The sequence below is a fragment of the Melanerpes formicivorus genome, unplaced genomic scaffold, assembly GCF_026170545.1.
Source record: "Melanerpes formicivorus ecotype bairdi unplaced genomic scaffold, bMelFor1.0.p_v2 SCAF_10, whole genome shotgun sequence".
Classification (NCBI taxonomy): domain Eukaryota; kingdom Metazoa; phylum Chordata; class Aves; order Piciformes; family Picidae; genus Melanerpes; species Melanerpes formicivorus.
The window spans coordinates 4,498,287-4,515,979 of NW_027142362.1; the positions used below are offsets into that span (position 1 = coordinate 4,498,287).

General features: G+C 44.8%; 1 protein-coding gene across 12 annotated transcripts in view; it reads left to right on the forward strand.

The window, feature by feature from the left end:
• Positions 1-17,693, forward strand: part of AKAP13 (A-kinase anchoring protein 13) — a 243,460-nt gene that overhangs the window by 200,251 nt on the left and 25,516 nt on the right. For 10 of the 12 annotated variants that reach the window (XM_068143379.1, XM_068143382.1, XM_068143384.1 and 7 more), the window contains 6 exons: positions 2,008-2,133; positions 4,288-4,330; positions 5,646-5,751; positions 11,921-12,092; positions 15,181-15,248; positions 16,564-16,630. In XM_068143379.1, the coding sequence (XP_067999480.1) occupies positions 2,008-2,133; positions 4,288-4,330; positions 5,646-5,751; positions 11,921-12,092; positions 15,181-15,248; positions 16,564-16,630 (582 nt within the window). The remainder of the gene's footprint in view (positions 1-2,007; positions 2,134-4,287; positions 4,331-5,645; positions 5,752-11,920; positions 12,093-15,180; positions 15,249-16,563; positions 16,631-17,693) is intronic. The other 2 variants (XM_068143386.1, XM_068143387.1) reach the window with 1 other exon arrangement.

Consider the following 17,693-nt stretch of genomic DNA (forward strand, 5'->3'; position numbering starts at 1 on the left):
ATGGATCTTGCTAAGAATTCTTCAGTTTAAATGCCTTCCATTGGGTCCCTCTAGGGTTGTGCTGCTTACACTGGAAAAGTGTGCAAACAGTCAAATCACCTCTAGGCAGTTGGCATTTGTGACTGAGAGCTGAAGGAAATTTGTGGGGAGTTTCCTTTGCATTGCTTACATTGCATTGGGTGTTCCTCAGGGAGTACTCTTAGATTCTGAACTCAGTTTTGGTAGAATCATGGAATGGCTCAGGTTGGGAGGGGCCTCAGAGGTCTTCTGCTCCAACCTTCCCACCATGGGCAAGGACATCTTTCAATTAGACTCAGCTGCTCAAGGCCTTATCCAGCCTGGCCTTGAACACCCTCAGGGAGGAGGCAGCCACAGCCTCCCTGGGCAGCCTGTTCCAGAGTCTCACCAGCTTCATATTGAAGAAATTCTTCCCATGATCCTGTATAACTTTTCTCTCCCTCAGCTTCAAACCATTCCCCCCTGTCCTGTCTCTAGACACCCTCATGAAAAGCCTCTCTGCAGCCTTCCTGTAGGATCTCTTCAGGTATTGGAAGGCAGCTCTAAGGTCCCTCCTGGAGTCCTCTCTTCTCCAGGCTGAACACCCCCAGCTCACTCAGCCTATCCTCATAGCAGAGGGGCTTCAGCCCTTGGATCATCTTTGTGGTCCTCCTCTGGACTCTATTCAACAGCTCTGTGTCCATCTTATGATGGGGACACCAGAACTGGAGACAATACAAAAGACCCTGTTTGTGTGTGGCTGAAAGGATATGTTTTACTGTAAGAGAATAAGAATTGCTACTCCTTTCTCTTGGAAGTTTAATACTGATAAATTCTTTAGCCTCTTTTCCTTCTTGGGCAAATGAATTGATTTATCTATGCCATGGAATGACTTAAAAGTGCCTGAATACATGCCCTGAAGATGTTTAACAGATGCTTAATGTAGGACCCGTAGGTCCTAGAGAGTTTCCCCAGCCCTCTCCCGGTTATCTGGGCCAGGACACACTGATGTACTGTGACAGCAAAGAGTATTTAGCAGCCTTACATTGGGCAGGTCACAGCTCAGCGATTTCCACCTGTGCTTGTATGATGAGAAGGTTTGGGAAATCCTTCCCCTGGGCATCTCCATGAGAGGCAGTGTGGCAATTTCAGCTTAGAGTGTCTAGCTGGCTCCTACAGTGATACTCGTGAAGAATCATTGTAGAGCTGCTGCTATGCAAGACTATGCTCTTAAAAATCAATTATGGGACATGCCACAGACTGCTGAATTTGGCAGTGTGGCAGGCATCTTCAGACATGGACAGAAGAGGGTACAGAGGCTCTTTTCTCGTGTTTAGGCAGCTTCTTTAAAACAAGAACTGTGAGTTTTGGGAGAAGGCAGGAGAAGAGAGGCTTGGATTCTTTTCTGCTTCATTATGGAGTAAATGAAAGGAAATTTAGGTGTCTCCTTTTTAGTCATGAAAACTTAGAAGGGCATAACATGACCAAAATGTTAGACATAGAAGTGGCAAGAACCTCCCCAGGTAGACAAAAGACTTCTGTAAAGTCAGTGCTTCAGATGAAGTATCTTTGGTACTCTCTCTCAGCTTCGCTGCATAAAGCAGCATTAGACAAATACCTTCAGTTCTAGTTTGATTCCCTGGCAGTTCTTCCAGTGAAGCAGATGCCCTTTGTCTAGAGATCTGCAGTATGTTGTTGGTGTTCCTTGGGGAAAAGAGCAGTTCACATGTAATCTTCATTAAGGGGCCCCATACAAAGCTGCCAGCAAAGCCAAGGAAAGCCTTGGAGCTGGAGTTGTGCATGCTGTGGGGCTTGCCTCCCCTGGAACCTGCATCCTCTACAATGTGCACATGCTCAGTTCTTTGTTTCTCATGCCTTTTTTGAAGCCAGCTGCTTTGCAGACATCTCCTTTGCTTTGGTTTTAGTTTGCTTTGGCTGCTTTCCTCTCCTTTTTGTTATTAAATGCATTTTCAGGCATGCTCTAATGTCTGCTGTTAACCCACTTCTCAGCCCAGGGCCGGACTCGACCATCGAGACGAATCTCCTTCTCCTTCAGCATCTCTCCACTCATTCCTAAGTCTAAAACTCTCTTTTCTATTGGCTCTTCTTCCAGTGATGAGGAGGAGGAGTTGGATAGTAAGTAATTGTTTTCTGTGCATTGCAGCCATTATGGGTGGACACAGAGGGAAAGCTGGTTTTCTGCTTTAGCTCTTCAAGATTCACCTTGCAAACACTGAACTAACTTTTCCCACTGCATTGTGTCTAACAGCATTATCTTAGTCCTGTATCTGAATGCTAACTCGTGGCAGAATAAAAGGGATATAATCCAAAATCTTCTACATCAGCACCATCAGGTCTTACCTGGTTAGTTTTGGTCTGTATCCATGTGGCACATATCATCATCTGCCACTCTGACCAGCAATATAATCATTAGCTTGTGATTAAAACCACAATACTTGTCTTGAGATTGGTGCAGTAGAAGAGGTAGGTGGGAGTGAGTGCATTGCTTGCTGGAACCAGGAGGAAGGAAACCCTGATACTGAACTTTGAAAGTCTTGGTTGTAACTTCAGTTTCCCTGCTGAGCAAAAAGCTTCCATTGCAGCCAGACACCTTAAATCATTCAAGTGTTCAAATCAAGGTCCTCATATTAGAGTCAGAATAGTTTTGTTGGGAAACAGATGAGTGTTTAATGGTAGCTGTTTTTTCCTCCTCTGAACTCTGTTGCTAAAAGGAGCCCAACAAAGGCAGAAGATTGAATTAAAGTCATTTAGACTCTTCTTGGTTTTTACATTAAATGGTCTTATCAAAAATAGTTGCAAATGTTTCCTCTTTCCTAAGCATGTTTTATTAGACTGTTGAAAGAGACCAGAGCAGATAATTCTCTAAAAGAAAATTCAGAGCAGCTGCATTAGTTGGTTCAAATCAAAGGTTTGCAAGGAAGCTGACCCGCATCCCTTGTGTCTATGCTGGGATGAGGAGATTTGCCTTCCAGTCCTACTGATTTTTGTTGTTTCCTGAATTAGAAAGTCTCACTGTCTGTGTTCTAGACACTTAAATTCTCCTCCTTTCCTTTCCCAGTCTTCACTGTGATGAGTTTGTCCCTTCCTTCAAGATAGTCCTGTGCTCTTCCCAGGGGTAATACCTACCCACTTCCATAGTAAAGCTCCTTCCTCCTTCCCCTTTGCTCTCTCCTCTTCTCCCTTTAGTAAAACTCACAATTCAGCCTTCCTGTAGGATCCCTTCAGGTATTGGAAGGCTGCTCTAAGGTCCCCCTAGAGTCTTCTCTAGACTGAACAACCCCAGCTGCCTCAGCCTATCCTCTAGCAGAGGTGTTCCAACCCTTGGATTATCTTTGTGGACAGAGGATCATCTTTGCCTCTGATATCAAGTGTGGGTCTGTTGCATTTACCCTCAGCTTTACTGTGTTAATGGAGTTTGAAAGCCAAGCATTGGTTTTCTTACAGTGTGTGTGCAGAAGCTGATTCTTGACCTTCAGCTAGGACTGCAACCAGTGCGTGTATAGAGGGGGTTTTGGAGTCCTGGCAAAGCCCTGGCAGAGTCCAGTGACTCTGGAGAGAGCCCAGTGTGTCCTCTGGATTCTGGTTTTTCAGTGTTCTTCGATGATTCTGGTAAATGGTGTCAGCTTCCCAGCATGCTCTGAGTGCGTCGCCAAGCAGGTTCCCCGTGGCATAAAGAGGATTTGTGTCACTGGCAGGGCTTCAGCCTCCTGTTGAAAGTCAGACTTTCCTCAGGCACAGTGTTTGGTGACTCAGCCCTAGGCTGGTAATGTTCTGTGGAGAATGGAAATAAGGCTTCCCTTGTTTCCCTTCAGCATTCTGGTGGGAAAATGAACTATAATTTCATCAAGCAGAAACGTTGGATACGTGAAACCCGGATGTGTTGTACAACAGAGTCTTTCTAGGAGGGTATAAATAAAGGCTTTGTGGCAGAACTGTTCTCCTTTATACCTGTTCTCATGGAATTGGCACTTCTGATTGAGATCCCCTGACTTGCCAGCACGTGTAACAGATGCCCACCCTTCACTTGGTGGCTGAAGAATGATAAGCACACTAACCAGGCTTTCACCTCGGCACCTGATCTGAGAGCACCTGAGGATACAGGGAACAGGCTTTATCCTGAGTACACAAAATCTGTTCTAAACACTCACCACTGGAAAACATTTCCTCTTCCCCTCAAACTGTCCAAATGTGCAAACTGTGTTTTTAAGATGAGTGAGCTAAGGCTGCAGTCTAACATGTGGCTTCCCCCTCCCCTCTGATCTTTTGCAGGTACGCAGGCGTTTGGCGGCCCCACGGGTTCCCCGGTTCAGAGGTACGGTATTCTGGGGGTGCCACCTCTCTTCTGGTAGGATTTCTGCTGTCACCCTAAACCTTCCTGGCACTTCAGCTGAAATCACAAGTTGTCAGGCTTGTGAAAAGCGCTCCTGTATGTCTAAAGGCTGGAGAATATTCTAGGTGATAGGATATGAAAGTCTGTTGTAGGTCCTATATCTAACAGGACTTTGTATTTACCCAGAGCTAGTAACACATCAGATTGTCTGTTGTCAAACAATATCCATTTACTCTGGGTTATATTTTACACTCAGAGTGGTTGTTCCTCCTTTTGGTTAATTCTGTCTATGTTTCTGAAACAAAGGCCAAAAACAAGCATGGTTTTGTGCATCTCTTTTCATCCTTGCAAGCTGTAGGGAGGAGATAACCTTTCATAGTGCTTCTCTGGAGGAAGGATGTTTGTGGCACCAGAGGAGCCAGGTGTCTGATCTCTGTGTCACTCTGATAGCTTCAGCTTTATTTCTTGACTGGAAGGCTCTCCTTCTCTGCTCACTGTTGTTTTCTTCTCCTTCATTTCATTTGTCTTTCTGTTGTGCTTTTGCTTTGCACTGTACTTCTCACTGACAGACTGTGTCCTTTCCTTTAGTGCAGTAATAAGTCCCTCTGTAATTTCTTATTCTTCCATAAGGGCTGAAGAAGTCATCAGCTTGTGCATGTAAGGGCTGTCAGAAAATATCTGGCCTCTCAGCAATGCCTAAATTAATACAAATAACCATTGCTCTTTATTAGTTGGTATTGTCATTTCTCAGGGGAAGCTTTGCAGACAGCATGGTTTCTGTTAAAGACACTCACTCCCTTTGCAGAGTTCATTAAGTGGCCTTCTCTGGAAGGAGATTTCTCTTGAAGGAAGCCTGCATGTCTGTCCCTTTCTGTCTGGAATATCAATGATTAAATGACTGTGATCTGCAAGCACTGGCCATGCAAATGGGCAGCTGCTGCCAGCCGATTAGTGGCTGTTTGGCTGTGGGAGCAGCAGAGGGTGCTATGGCAGGATTTGGGGATGGAAGTTGCCTGTAAATATGAAGGGGTTCCTTGAAATGTATGGCAAAGCATGGGACTGGCATTTTGTCTTCACTGTGGCACAGTATGGGACTGGCATTTTGTCTTCACTGTGGCATAGTATGGGACTGGCTTTTTGTCTTCACTTTGCCTTCTCGTGTGTAACACTGTAAGGCAACCCATTAGATAATAAATTCATTTGTCCTTTAACTATCTATATCTATTCATTTAATAGATGTTTTGGGAGGGAAAAAGAAAAAGATAACTAAAGCAGCCCCTTTCTTTTTTGACTGCAGCATATCTGAAGAAAGCAGCAGTGTCCCCACTGGAAAAGGTGTAACGAAAGTCAGCCGCACCTTCAGCTACCTCAGGAATAAAATGTCCAGCAGCAAGAAGAGCAAAGTAAGTGCTGCTTGTGATTTATGCAGCTGTGAAATGACCACAGGTGGCAGAGATGAATTCTGCATTTCAGTGTGTTGCCACAGGGTGGTATTTATGTCTGTGCCTGACTCTCTGTGCTGCTTCTTTCTTCTTGTTAGCGGGGTTATAGGGAAAAGCTACACAAGAAGTCTTAGCACCCCAAAGATGAAATGTATCTGAAATGTGTTTGCCTGGTTTTGCTTCTTTTCCTCCTCATGTGTTATAGAGACTAGATTGTGCTATATCATGAGCTATGGCTTGCTGATGGGCCTATTTTTCACAGAACCTGGGAGTGCTTATTAAAGTGAGGACAGAAGGTGTAAGAAGGCACTGGCTGCCAAAGGGCATGTTGTGTTTCCCCTTTTATTTTTACCTTTGCTCCCAAGTTCCTAGGCACTGCTGGCAAAGATGCTTATGCCATGACCTTTAGTGATGGCTAATGTTTATATTTTCCCTTTTTTCTATCCTTAAAACCCTGGGATTTAATTTGCTGAAGTTTAAACTCGGCCCAGCACAGGTGGATTTCCTGGGAGCATCATTGGTTGCAGAAATAATTACATTAATGCTGAATACCTCACAAAGACAGACTGATGTTGCCTTAGGTTTTTCCCTGAAGACAGATATGTTGGGGGAGCTTTGGCTTGGTTGCATTTTTCATTTGAATCTCACCACAGTTTATCTTGTCTGACAAAAGCTAAGAGCACCATACCTCACAGTGGGCAATATGTATTATATAGTTAGGTAATGTGTAGCTATTCATTTAATAGATGCTTTGGGAGGGAAAAAGAAAAAGATAACTAAAGCAGCTAAAGACTATTGCAAAGCCCCTGAGACACATAATTAGCTAGTCTGATGAGTGTTTCTATAGCAAACAGAACACCTCAAATACTGCCTCCAGTTCTGTTGTCCTCACCATAAGAAGGACACAGAACTGTTGGAGTCCAGAGGAGGCCACAAAGATGATTCAAGGGCTGATGGAGCACCTCTGCTGTGAGGACAGGCTGAGGGAGCTGGGATTGTTCAGCCTAAAGAGGAGAAGACTCCATGGGGACCTTATTGCTGCCTTTCAATAGCTGAAGAAGTCCTACAGGAAGACGGCAGAGGGACTTTTCATGGGGGTGTCTGGCAGTAGGAAAAGGGGGAATGGTTTGAAGCTGAGGGAGAGCAGGGTTAGACTGGAGCTGAGGAAGTTCTTCAGTACAAGGGTGGTGAGACTCTGGAATAGGTTGCCCAGGAAGGTTGTGGATGCATTCTCCCTGGGGGTGTTCAAGGCCATGTTGGATGAGGCCTTGAGCAGCTGAGTCTAGTTGAGAGGTTTCCCTACCTATGGTGGGGAGGTTGCAGTAGATGATCTCTGAGGTCCCTTCTAACCCTAAGCTATTCCATGATTCTGTGACAATGTGGCATAATGAGCATTGTGCCTATCACAGGATCAAGCTGGGTTGAAGCATGCATGTAAGGGAGGTCCTCATTTCATTTGCACAAGCAAACTTGATTTTAGCCTTCCCCCAACAGAAGCACTTGATGTTTCAGCCTGAGTGTTCCTCTGAAATAGTTGGGTTGATGTGGGGTTGTGGTCCAGCACACATTTAGATGCACATTTTTGGAAGATTGCATCACCTTAGCAATGAGGTAGCAGCTGTTGTGAGATCAGTCATCCTAGCAGACAGTTCCTCTTTAATGGATCTGCCTTTAAAGATGCAAGCTGCAAGTGCCAGCAACTCGGAGCTGGTGAGCTGGTCCCTGCTAGAAAGTTCAATGTAAAATACAATGCAATACAATAAAACACTATAAAATGCAATAAACCAAAAAGCTGTTTACATGGAAAACTCTGTGCAAGTCTCTACAGAGAAGATATGGATTGTTTTGAACAGCCTGTGAGTGAGACTTGGAATTAACTGCTTCTTAGCTTCCAGCTTACAATCTCCAGAGCAAGAACTGGAAAGAGATATCTGGATAGGTTTTAAGAGATCTAATTGGGACAGGGAAGAAAATAAAGCAGAAATTCTTTGATATATTTGCTCTGCTTTTGCAGCCTGATTTTAGTGATTTCATTACGAAGGTAAATTCCACCAAACACTGCAGTCAGCAATTGTTCAGCTGTGGACTAAATGTCAGGCCTTCAGTTTTTCAGGTGAAGAGCTGAGATAACAGACCTCTGTAGATCCTTAAAGGCAGCTGGAGGCATTTTCAGGTGAAAAAGTTGGTGGAATTTTCTGGGGAGACTTTTCAGAGGAGGAAAAATACCTCAGAAATACTCATGTGAAAAGAGTGGTCAGGGACTGGAGCAGGCTGCCCAGGGGAGGTGGTGGAGTCACCATCCCTGGAGATGTTCAAGCAACGTGTGGACATGGCACTTTGGGACGTGGTTTAATGACCATGGTGGTGTTGGGTTGATGGTTGGACTGAATCTTAGAGGTCTTTTCCATCACAACCAATCCCATTATTATTGCCTCTGAGGCTGATGATAAAGATATTTTTTTTTCCCAAATCCCAACAAAAATGTGCACTAGAAAAGATGCAGCTCGTACTAATCCTGCTACTTCTACTAACAACTACCATTTGTACTCTGCTGGCAGGGGAATGTTGGTGTTACACTCATGTGTAGGGCTTCAGCTGTGCACATAAAGAGTTTAACTCAGACATTCTTGGGAACACTTATTTCTCAGAAGCATTATGGCTGGTGGAAACCTCTAAGAGTTAAAAACAGCCACCCTTGAAAGAGGAAGTTGGACAGGAAGAGTTGGTTTGTGCTGCTTTCTGGCTGTCAGGAGAGAGGCAGCCTTCAGCTTCTTTCCAGCTAATTTTTCTTGCCTTTTCTCTAAGCCCTCAGCAACGCACCACGAGGTGAACCACAAAACGAGCCCCTCTGAGCCTGCTAGTGGCAGCAGCTCTTTATGAAGATGATGTAAACAGACAGTTGGGGAAAAATCCAAACACATCCTCTATATAAAGAGGTGTTTTTGGAGAGGACACTGATAGAAGTGTGGGCTCATTTACCTATGGTCTGGCATTGTGTTGTTTGGGGGGGGATTAGTCAATGGGTCTGTTGAACTCAGCTGCATGCACTGCTTCACGTTTCTGGAGTCTGAAAGGTGCTGGATCTGTCAGCTAGAAAAAAAAGATAGCTGCTCATTTGCTTCATTTTGGGTACAAGGTTTCTGGGAAGTGACGACACAAAACCCACCAGGAGTAATTTCTCCTTTTCCTTCGCTTGGGCACTTATTAGGTAGTGCTGCAGCAGTGTCTGTAGGAAGAGTTTGAAGTGTTTGAGAGGACTGGGAGGCAGGGGAATGTTTGTGTCCTGTAGAGCAGGAGGAGTGCCAACAAGTGAAACCTTTCTGTCTGGGAAATCTTCTGCAGCACTTTGCTGAAATACTACATAGCAACACTGAGGTATGTTAAAATCCACTTTTTCTGCCTCTCAAGCCTCACAGAGGGTTTGATTTATCACCCTCTCTGCCTTTTAGATGGGTGGTCTCGTACTGACTTGAGACTTCTCGAGTGTTAATCCCATCCTTTCCTGCCTGTATTTTTAGGTTTGGGAGGTTTTTTTAGCAGTGGAAGCTAGGGTAGGGCAGGATGAAAGCAATAGCAAAGTCTCTAAAATCATCTTCAAGGAAGTCAGCAGCAATCCTCTGGCCCTCCCCCTTTTGCTCAACTCCTCTCTGCCTGCCACCCCCAGCCGGCTCTTGGCCGGTGGGGATGGGCTGATGCTGGTGGGGAGCAGCTCTCCTGCCTGCAGGGGAAGGATGTCGATAAAGTGGAATAGATTTGCTGAAGTACCTCAAATAACAGTGAAGCTGGTAGGACTGAAGCACTGGGAGGTAAGAGCTTTGTGGTTATTTCAGAGCAGGGTCCGCTGCTGCAGCCTGCAGTGTTACTTAGGGGGCCCTGCAAGCGAGCTGCGGTGTCTGTCAGTGCGGGTTCAGCTCTTGAAGCTCTGCTTCAGGTCACACTGGCAGCTCTGGTACCACAGGGAAACTGCTTTTTCTTTTACTGTCCTTTAAAAACAAATAAAAGTTCTATTAACTGCCACAGAGGAAAAAAAACTTTAAAACCTTGTATTTCAGCAGCATGGCTGGCAGCCCCTCGCTGAAGCTTGCTGTTTCCTCCTTCAAAGTGGTGCACTCATTTCCTGTTTTTTCCTGGGCTTGCTCAGCTTTAATTAAACAGGTTTTTTTGCAGTGATTCTTATGAAGACAAGATATTATTTCAGGCTAGAATGACTGGACTTTGCATTAAATACCATATTAATTTAAAATAGGGGATGATGCATCTCCTTTTCAGCTTTTTAAGCATGTGAATTGCAGGATCTGCCTTGAGTGTCGAGTGGTCTTTTCTCCTGGGTCCTAGCAGTGAAGGAACACTCCAGGCATCAATTTGATATCATGAGCCAAGGGCTCAAATTGAGAGTTCTCGACTTCTGCCAGGCTGGACATGGTTAAAGGTGGGCAGGTAGAAGCTGTGTGTTTTAGCTCTTGACTTCTGCCGGGCTGGACATGGTTAAAGGTGGGCAGGTAGAAGCTGTGTGTTTTAGTTCTTGACTTCTGCCAGGCTGGACATGGTTAAAGGTGGGCAGGTAGAAGCTGTGTGTTTTATCTCTTGACTTCTGCCAGGCTGGACATGGTTAAAGGTGGGCAGGTTGAGGATCTGGAGGTTTAAGTGGAGTGGTGATTCCAGCTGATAGCTCAAAGGAGGCAAAGATTTGTCACAAAGCAAACTCTTCCTGGCAGATTTTCTGCTTCACACAGGATTATTCCATACAGTAACACTCCTGGTTTTTTTCTTATTTGCAGAACAAAATAGTGTTTAGGGCCAGTAAGTAAACTTTCTGTTTATGAGTCTTAGCATGGAGAGACTCTGATGTTGGCATTTTACCTGGGATGTGTTGGGAGAGGGGAAAACTTAGGCTGAGTTACTAATTGAGTGTCATCAAAGTCTTTAAAGTTTCCCTGCTGGTGACTGCAGAGCTCAATACCTCATTCAACTGCTTCATGGCAGTTGCTCACATGGGCTGCTCTGCAGCTCACTGATATTTAGGCTGTGACACTATTGAGCAGAGGGCACGTGGCATACAAATAACCAAATGGGAAGATAAGCTCACAGAAGCCTTTATCAGTTTCTGGTTAAGCTTCTCTTTCAGATGCTGTGAAATCTGCATCAACAGTTAGAATACAGTTCTGGAGCTGAACTGTGTGGTAAACATTTTGTAGGGTGGCACATAAAATATATGTGTCATGGTGGCTATAATTCAGGTTGGAGTTCTTCTCTGGAGTTCCCTTTAAAAATTCTTTGGGAAAATTCCAGGTCCACCAAAGGCTGCAGGGGGGAAAATGTTTCAAATGTTTAATATTTAGCATTTTCTATCTAAGGTAGCAATAGAAAGGTAAGGGAAACTCTGCTAGAAGTTTGAGAAGCTGGCTGTGCTTGTCGTCTTTCCAAAGCTGAGTAGCCCAGAGGTTCCACCACGGCTTGCTGAAGATGAGACAATCTTTTAAGGTGTTGCTGTTGTTCCTCAGCCTTCCTGTGATGCCATAGTTTGAGAGTTTGTGAAAGACCCATTTCCCTAAAAAGCTTCACATAGTTACTTGGAGCTCCATAGAACTGAAGGAAAAAGTTGCTTATCAGAAGGAAAACAGAGGTGGAAATACCCTGTCTGTGCTGCTGTGCAGGCACCGAGGAGGAGCTTGTGTTCTCCATTAAAAAATGCAATTGGAAAGCACAAGTCTGAGGAGCTGGCCTTAATAATGAACTGTGTTGAGGGTTTGATGGACATTACATGTGGTGGTTGCATTTAAAATGGTACATTGAGAGTGCTGAAGAGATTGATGAGAGCCCAGAAGACAAGAGGGGAGTCACTAAACCAAGGAAATGCAAAAGAAAGGTGGGAGAAAATAGCTGCCATGAGAACAGACTCCATTTCATCTGTGCTGGGGAGATCCCTGTGCAGAAGGGATTCAGTGGTATGTTAATCCACATCCATGGGGGCTGCAAGCTGGGTTTTCTTAACAGAGAGCTGTGCAGACACGTGAGTTACTGTTAAGGTGTGTGCAGATTGATATCCTCACAGTGCCAAAGGCAAGCACTGAAGAATGTGGAGCTAGAGAGCTGGAAAATCACAAGGCTCTTGTTCACTTTCTCTCGGCAGGAGAAGGAGAAAGACAAAGAGAAGACTAAAGAGAAGGACAAAGATTCCAAGGAGAAGGAAAAAGATAAGAAGCTGTTAAATGGACATCTCTTCACTGCAACCTCTGTTGTAGCCCAAGCAACCTGTTACCACTGTATGAAGCCTTTCAATAAGGATTCGTACTACTGTGCAAGTAAGTCAGAGAGAGTTTCCCCCCTTCTTTCTGTTCCTTGTGAGAAATGCAAACCTTTTGCTTTATTTTCCTCTTGTTCTAAGGATGTGGGGTGGGATGGAGACTGGAGATAGTGATTCACAGAGCAGCACCTTGCCTTGTGGACCTTGCACTGAAATGAGTTGTGGCTGCAAGGAGGTGTCCTGCAACCTCCTTCCTAGCCCATTGTCAGACATCCCAGGAGGGTTTTGTGCCCCTGCTTGTTGGGATTTATCAGTCAGCTGGAGGATTGTAGTTATTTCAGCTGCCTGTTATGGGTTGGGGCTGAGGTGCTTTGTCAAGAGGTATTTCTGGCAGCGAATAAAAAAAGATGTTCCATCCATCTGGAGTGTATTGCTTCAGTTCTCTGAGCCACTGCTTCAGTGAGCCCTCAGTCAGAACAGCATGATACAAAAAGGAACACCAGCCCTCTTCTCCCTTTGTATGTGAAATTGCATCATGGAGCAAATGGCAGCTACCTGTGTGCGTGTGAAGTACGTGCAGTACAGTGCAGGCAGCACAGGAAACCCAGCGAAGAGCTTCTGTGAGAGTCTTGGGTTTGTTCTCTTTTCTCAGCAGTTACTCATGCCTGTAGCTCAATAAGCTCAGCAGTGTCTGTGTGGTCAGATCCAGAACAGTGTCTGGTTCACACAGCAATCCCAGCTACAGACCATGCAGGCAAAAATGTCCTTTCCCCAGGGCTCTCTCCTCCTCACCGTTTTCTGACTCCACTAAGCCTAGCGATGAGTTGAAGCATGGATGGGAAGGGCTGCCAGGCTGGAGCAGGAGGCTCTGTCTCTCTCTGCTCCTTCTGGTGCATGAGCAGCGTGTAAAACCTCTCCAGTGAGTAGGGGAAGGAGCAGCCAGTTGAATCCCAAATGCCAGTTCTGAGTTTCCTGGAAGAGAAGAGATTGCAGCCAAGTTGTTTGCATCAGACACGCTCTGTGTCAGCCTGATGGGAAATGGAAGCCCAACAATTACAAGTTCTCAAGTGTATCCTTTCCCTTTTTCCACTTCTATTTTCTTAACAGCTTCTAAAGCCACCTAGACAATCAAATGTGCCCTGGTAGAACTCTCTGTGTCCTAATGAGTTAAAGCAATCCAACGGTGTCATATGTTTTAGATGTTCTTATATCATCTTTCAAGGTACAATAGAAAATTGCTGGGAATGTTCTGGGCTGGCCAGAAAGTGAATGCCACAAGGAAAGTTTGGTCAGGGCCCATGTTGTGACCTCACACCTCAAAGTGGTCCTTTTCCCATCACATATTACGATCAGCCATCAATCAGCCCTGGAAGGTGCCTGATAACCAGCAGCAGAGGCTCTGTTGCTCTGATGGTGTTGTAGAATCTTTTTTCCTGCAGAAGTGACAGCGCTTTACTGCTGCCATCCCTGCTCTGTCTTGCCAGTGGATGACATTTTGTTAATGCCTTTTGAAGTGCTGGATCATTGTAATCTAGTGTCCCAAGTGCTGAAAGATTTAGCATGTTCTAAAACAAACAGGCAACCAAAAAAAAACCTCATTTTCAGTAGCTCACTGCCTGGTCTTTATTTTATTTTATATCAGTGATGTGAAAAAGAATCTCTTGGGGGTTTTATTTTTAATGCTGGTGATAGAGTGGACATGCAGCCAACTTCCTGCCTGCTGGAGAGTTGGAGGAACAATGTACCTGAAACCATTCTTTTTTTAATCTAAAAAAAACCCCAATCATTATGAAGTGATGCATACCAAAGAGGCTTTCAAGGCTTGGCTGTGAATTTAATGGTGCTGAATTGTTTCACTGCCTCTTTTCATGCACCAGAAGCAGGTTGTGTCCCTCTTCCTTGTTTGATGTGAAAAGTGATAGAGCTTGTGGGTTTTGCAAGAAGCAGCAGGTTTCTTTCTTCTGTCTTTCTTGCACAGGAAATTGTGAGATGGCAACAGACTAGCAACGCCCTGTGGCCTTAGCCTTGCCTCTCTCACAGCGTCAGAATTACTGCCTTAAGTTGAGCAGGCTCAGATACAAGAAGTTTTAGGAATGTGAGCATATTTTGTTGTTCTGGGCATCAAATTTTTCCTTCCATATTTCATCTAGAAATAATTCAGAACTGGATGCTTACAGCATGAGGTGCACTTACAGTGTTCAGGTTAAGTCTTTGCATGAGTGAGTGGAAATAACAGGTTTCCCCTAAGCTACTCAGTCTCATCTGTGAGCATTTCAGTTGTGAGCTTGCCTTTGTCAGCAGAGTTAAAGCTCCAAATCCAATGATCAGTTACTGGGGAGGGGGGCAGGGAATAAAATCAATTTTAATCCTTTTTAAAAACTTTGATTCCCAGAAATCTGCTGGCAGAGTCCATGGGCAGAGTCAGGGGGTTCTGACAAAGATGCACAGTTGTCGCTCTGGTCTGCCTGCAGCCTAGGGTGGTGTTAAAGCTCTTTGCATTGGTAAATGTCGTGGGTTTGAAGCAAAGCAGTGGCTTCAGCCTGGTTTTCAAGAGGAAGTCCCAACCTCACAGGCATGGTCACCTAGGAGAGCCTTCTGTTACTTGTTCTGATAATCCTGTAGTGCAGTAGCACTTTCTTGTACTGTAGATCTTGGCTATGCTGTGTCTGAGGTTATGTAAATGAATTTTCCTGCTCTTTTCCTGTCTTGTGGATCCTTGCCTTGGTAAGAACAGGGTTTGTGTTTTCAGACAAAATATTGGCCCTGCCATTGCTTTCTGATTCTGTCTCTTCCTTCTGCTTGCAGCTTTTTTTCCCCAGAAGAATAACTCAGTCCTTTCTCCTTTTGAGGTGAAGATCCATTAGGACTTTGGCAACACAACCTTGCATTGATTTTTATTTTGTGTCACTGTTATATTTTTTAAACAGAACTTGCTGTTAAATTCCATGAGGACAAATTGCAGCAAAAGGCTACTCACCTAGGAAAGCTGCCTGCCTCTCAGTCTCTGTAGCTACTCGTGGAAACCACAATGATGCCCAAAAGTTGTGCAAGATAACAGTTTGGATTGCTAACAGCAAAAACTGACCTGGTTTTTTTTTGGTGGGTTTTTTGTTTAATTGGTTGTTGTTTCATTTTACTTTTGACAGACTGCAATGCAATTGTTCACAAAGGCTGTAAGGAGAGTGTTTCTTCTTGTGCAAAGGTCAAAATGAAGGTAAGAGATTTCTGCTCTACTGAATCAACAAAGTTTATCAACAAGTTAGCATGCAGATATTGTACATCTTGTGCCTTGCACCCCAAAGTTTCCAGCTTGCTGGAAAAAAACTTCAGCCCCTATGCCTCAGAGAATAATTTCTCTGAGCTCTCTTGAAGTTCCTCAGAACCACGTGTTCATAGAACCATGGAATGGCTTAGGTTGGAAGGGACCTTAGAGTTCATCTCTTCCATGGGCAGGGGCACCTCAACTAGACTCAGCTGCTCAAGGCCTCATCCAACCTGGCCTAGAACACTCCCAAGGAGGAAGCATCCACAACCTCCCTGGGCAGCCTATTCCAGAGTCTCACCACCCTCCTCCTGAAGAACTTCTTCCTCAGCTCCAGTCTAATCCTGCTCTTCTCAGCTTCAAACCATTCCCCCTTGTCCTGTCTCTAGACACCCTCATGCAAACTCCCTCTGCAGCCTTCCTGTAGGAACCCTTCAGGTACTGGAAGGCAGCTCTAAGGTCCCTCCTGGAGTCTTCTCTTCTCCAGGCAGAACAACCCCAGCTCCCTCAGCCTATCCTGACACCAGAGGTGCTCCGGCCCTTGGGTCATCTTTGTAGCCTCCTCTGGACTCCCTAATCCAAAAATTGTCCCTGGGACTGTGCAGTGCAGCATCAGAATTGTGTAATGCAGCATCATGTGTGTCTAATGCAGAAGGAAAACTATTTAATGCATATTGCCCAGGGAGGTGGTGGAAGCCTCATCCCTGGAGGTTTTTAAGGCCAGGATGGATGTGGGTCTGGGCAACCTGATCTAGTGTGAGGGGTCCTGCCCATGGCAGGGGGGTTGGAACTAGATGATCCTTGAGGTCCCTTCCAACCCTAACAATTCTATGATTCTATGATGTGTTACATATGAGGAAAGCAGAAAATTCATGCCTGCCTCAAATGGTGCAGTGAGGAACCTCTTCTGCACTGTGGTTCTCCCAGCATGTTAGTGTTGATACAGTCAAGCTTTTCAGTTCTCTTTAGTGTTGTCAGCACTTTCTCTGGTTATTTTCCTATTTCTCTGCACATTTCTCCACCTGTTCTTGTGCCCAACTTGTTGATGGCATCTGGGGGGGGGGAGGTTGTGTATGTGTGTGTGTGAATTTAACTGTTTATTTTGGGGGTTTATGTATAAATATATTAAATACACAGCAGAGAACTGATCTGTTCTGAAAGAATTCAGGGGGAAAAAAAAACCTAGCTTTTAAACATGTTAATTACATGGCACAGCCTGATGGGAGAGGGGAGGAATAAATTACAGTGAGTTTCATTTTTCTTTCAGCCACAGAGAGGGATGCTGCAGGCACATGATACCTCTTCATTACCCACAGTCACCATGAGAAACAAAAGTAAGAAAACTTCCTTTTCCCTCTGCTTTGTATCTGCTGTGACAATTTGTATTCAATATTATGAAAGGGAAGTGTTTCTCAGAGCAGGAATGAGAGCCTCTTCTGTGCACAAGAAAAATGCTGTTTGGCCTTTCAGAAGCTCTGCTGAAGCTGCACAGTTCATCCACTTCTGCAGCCTTCATCTAGCTTCAAGCAAATGTAAAGTCATCTCAGCTGCAGAATGACTGCTCTAGAGCTGAGCAGCCCACAAAATCTAGCAAGTGTAGCCTGTGTCCATGGGTGTCTGGCACAGGAAAGAATCCAGCTAGGAGTATTTACAGACATGGTTACAAGTGGAGGGGATGCTTGTTCAAATACTAGTCTTTATTTTTCCTTTAACTTAAATAATCTTGTGCTTTGTAGTAGTAAAACCAGGAAGTTTGACATTTAAGAGGAGCAAACAAGCTTTTCCTGACTGCACTGAGATACACACTGGAGAGCTACCCATTGTGACCAAGAGCAATGAAAAGGAGGGAAGTAGCCCACGGGGCTTTGGTAGCGCCATGATTTGCTAAGCTGGTTTGGTTACAGCTTGGAGATCACTATATGGAGCCACACTATGTGATATAAATGGTATTTATCTTGAAATTCAGAAGTATTGTTCCAGAAAGCAGAAAAGATTTGAAGAAGGGAAGGTCTGGAAGTGATGTGAGAGGTTTAGTCTCAGGTGTGTGGTAGGGCAGCGAGGTGAGGGTTAGCATTTCCCTCTGGTATGTACTCATAGAGAAACCCTTCTCAAAAAGCGTGACCAGAAGGACAATGACAGACCCAGGGAGGCTAAACAGCACCACAGCAGGTTGCTGCATGTGATAATTGACCAAGTGAAATTAAAGGCAGTGTCCCAAATGTGTGTTTGTGGACTTGCAGATCTCACCTAGATCTTTGAGCAGTGCAGGCAGTTCTGCAGAGGGATCGATGTTCTTTCCTTCATACAGCTGTTTTAACAGCTGAGATCTCCAGGAGATGACTCTGGAGAGAAAAAGAAGTGAACTTCAGAGCCTAGTTTAAGTCATCACCATTGCAG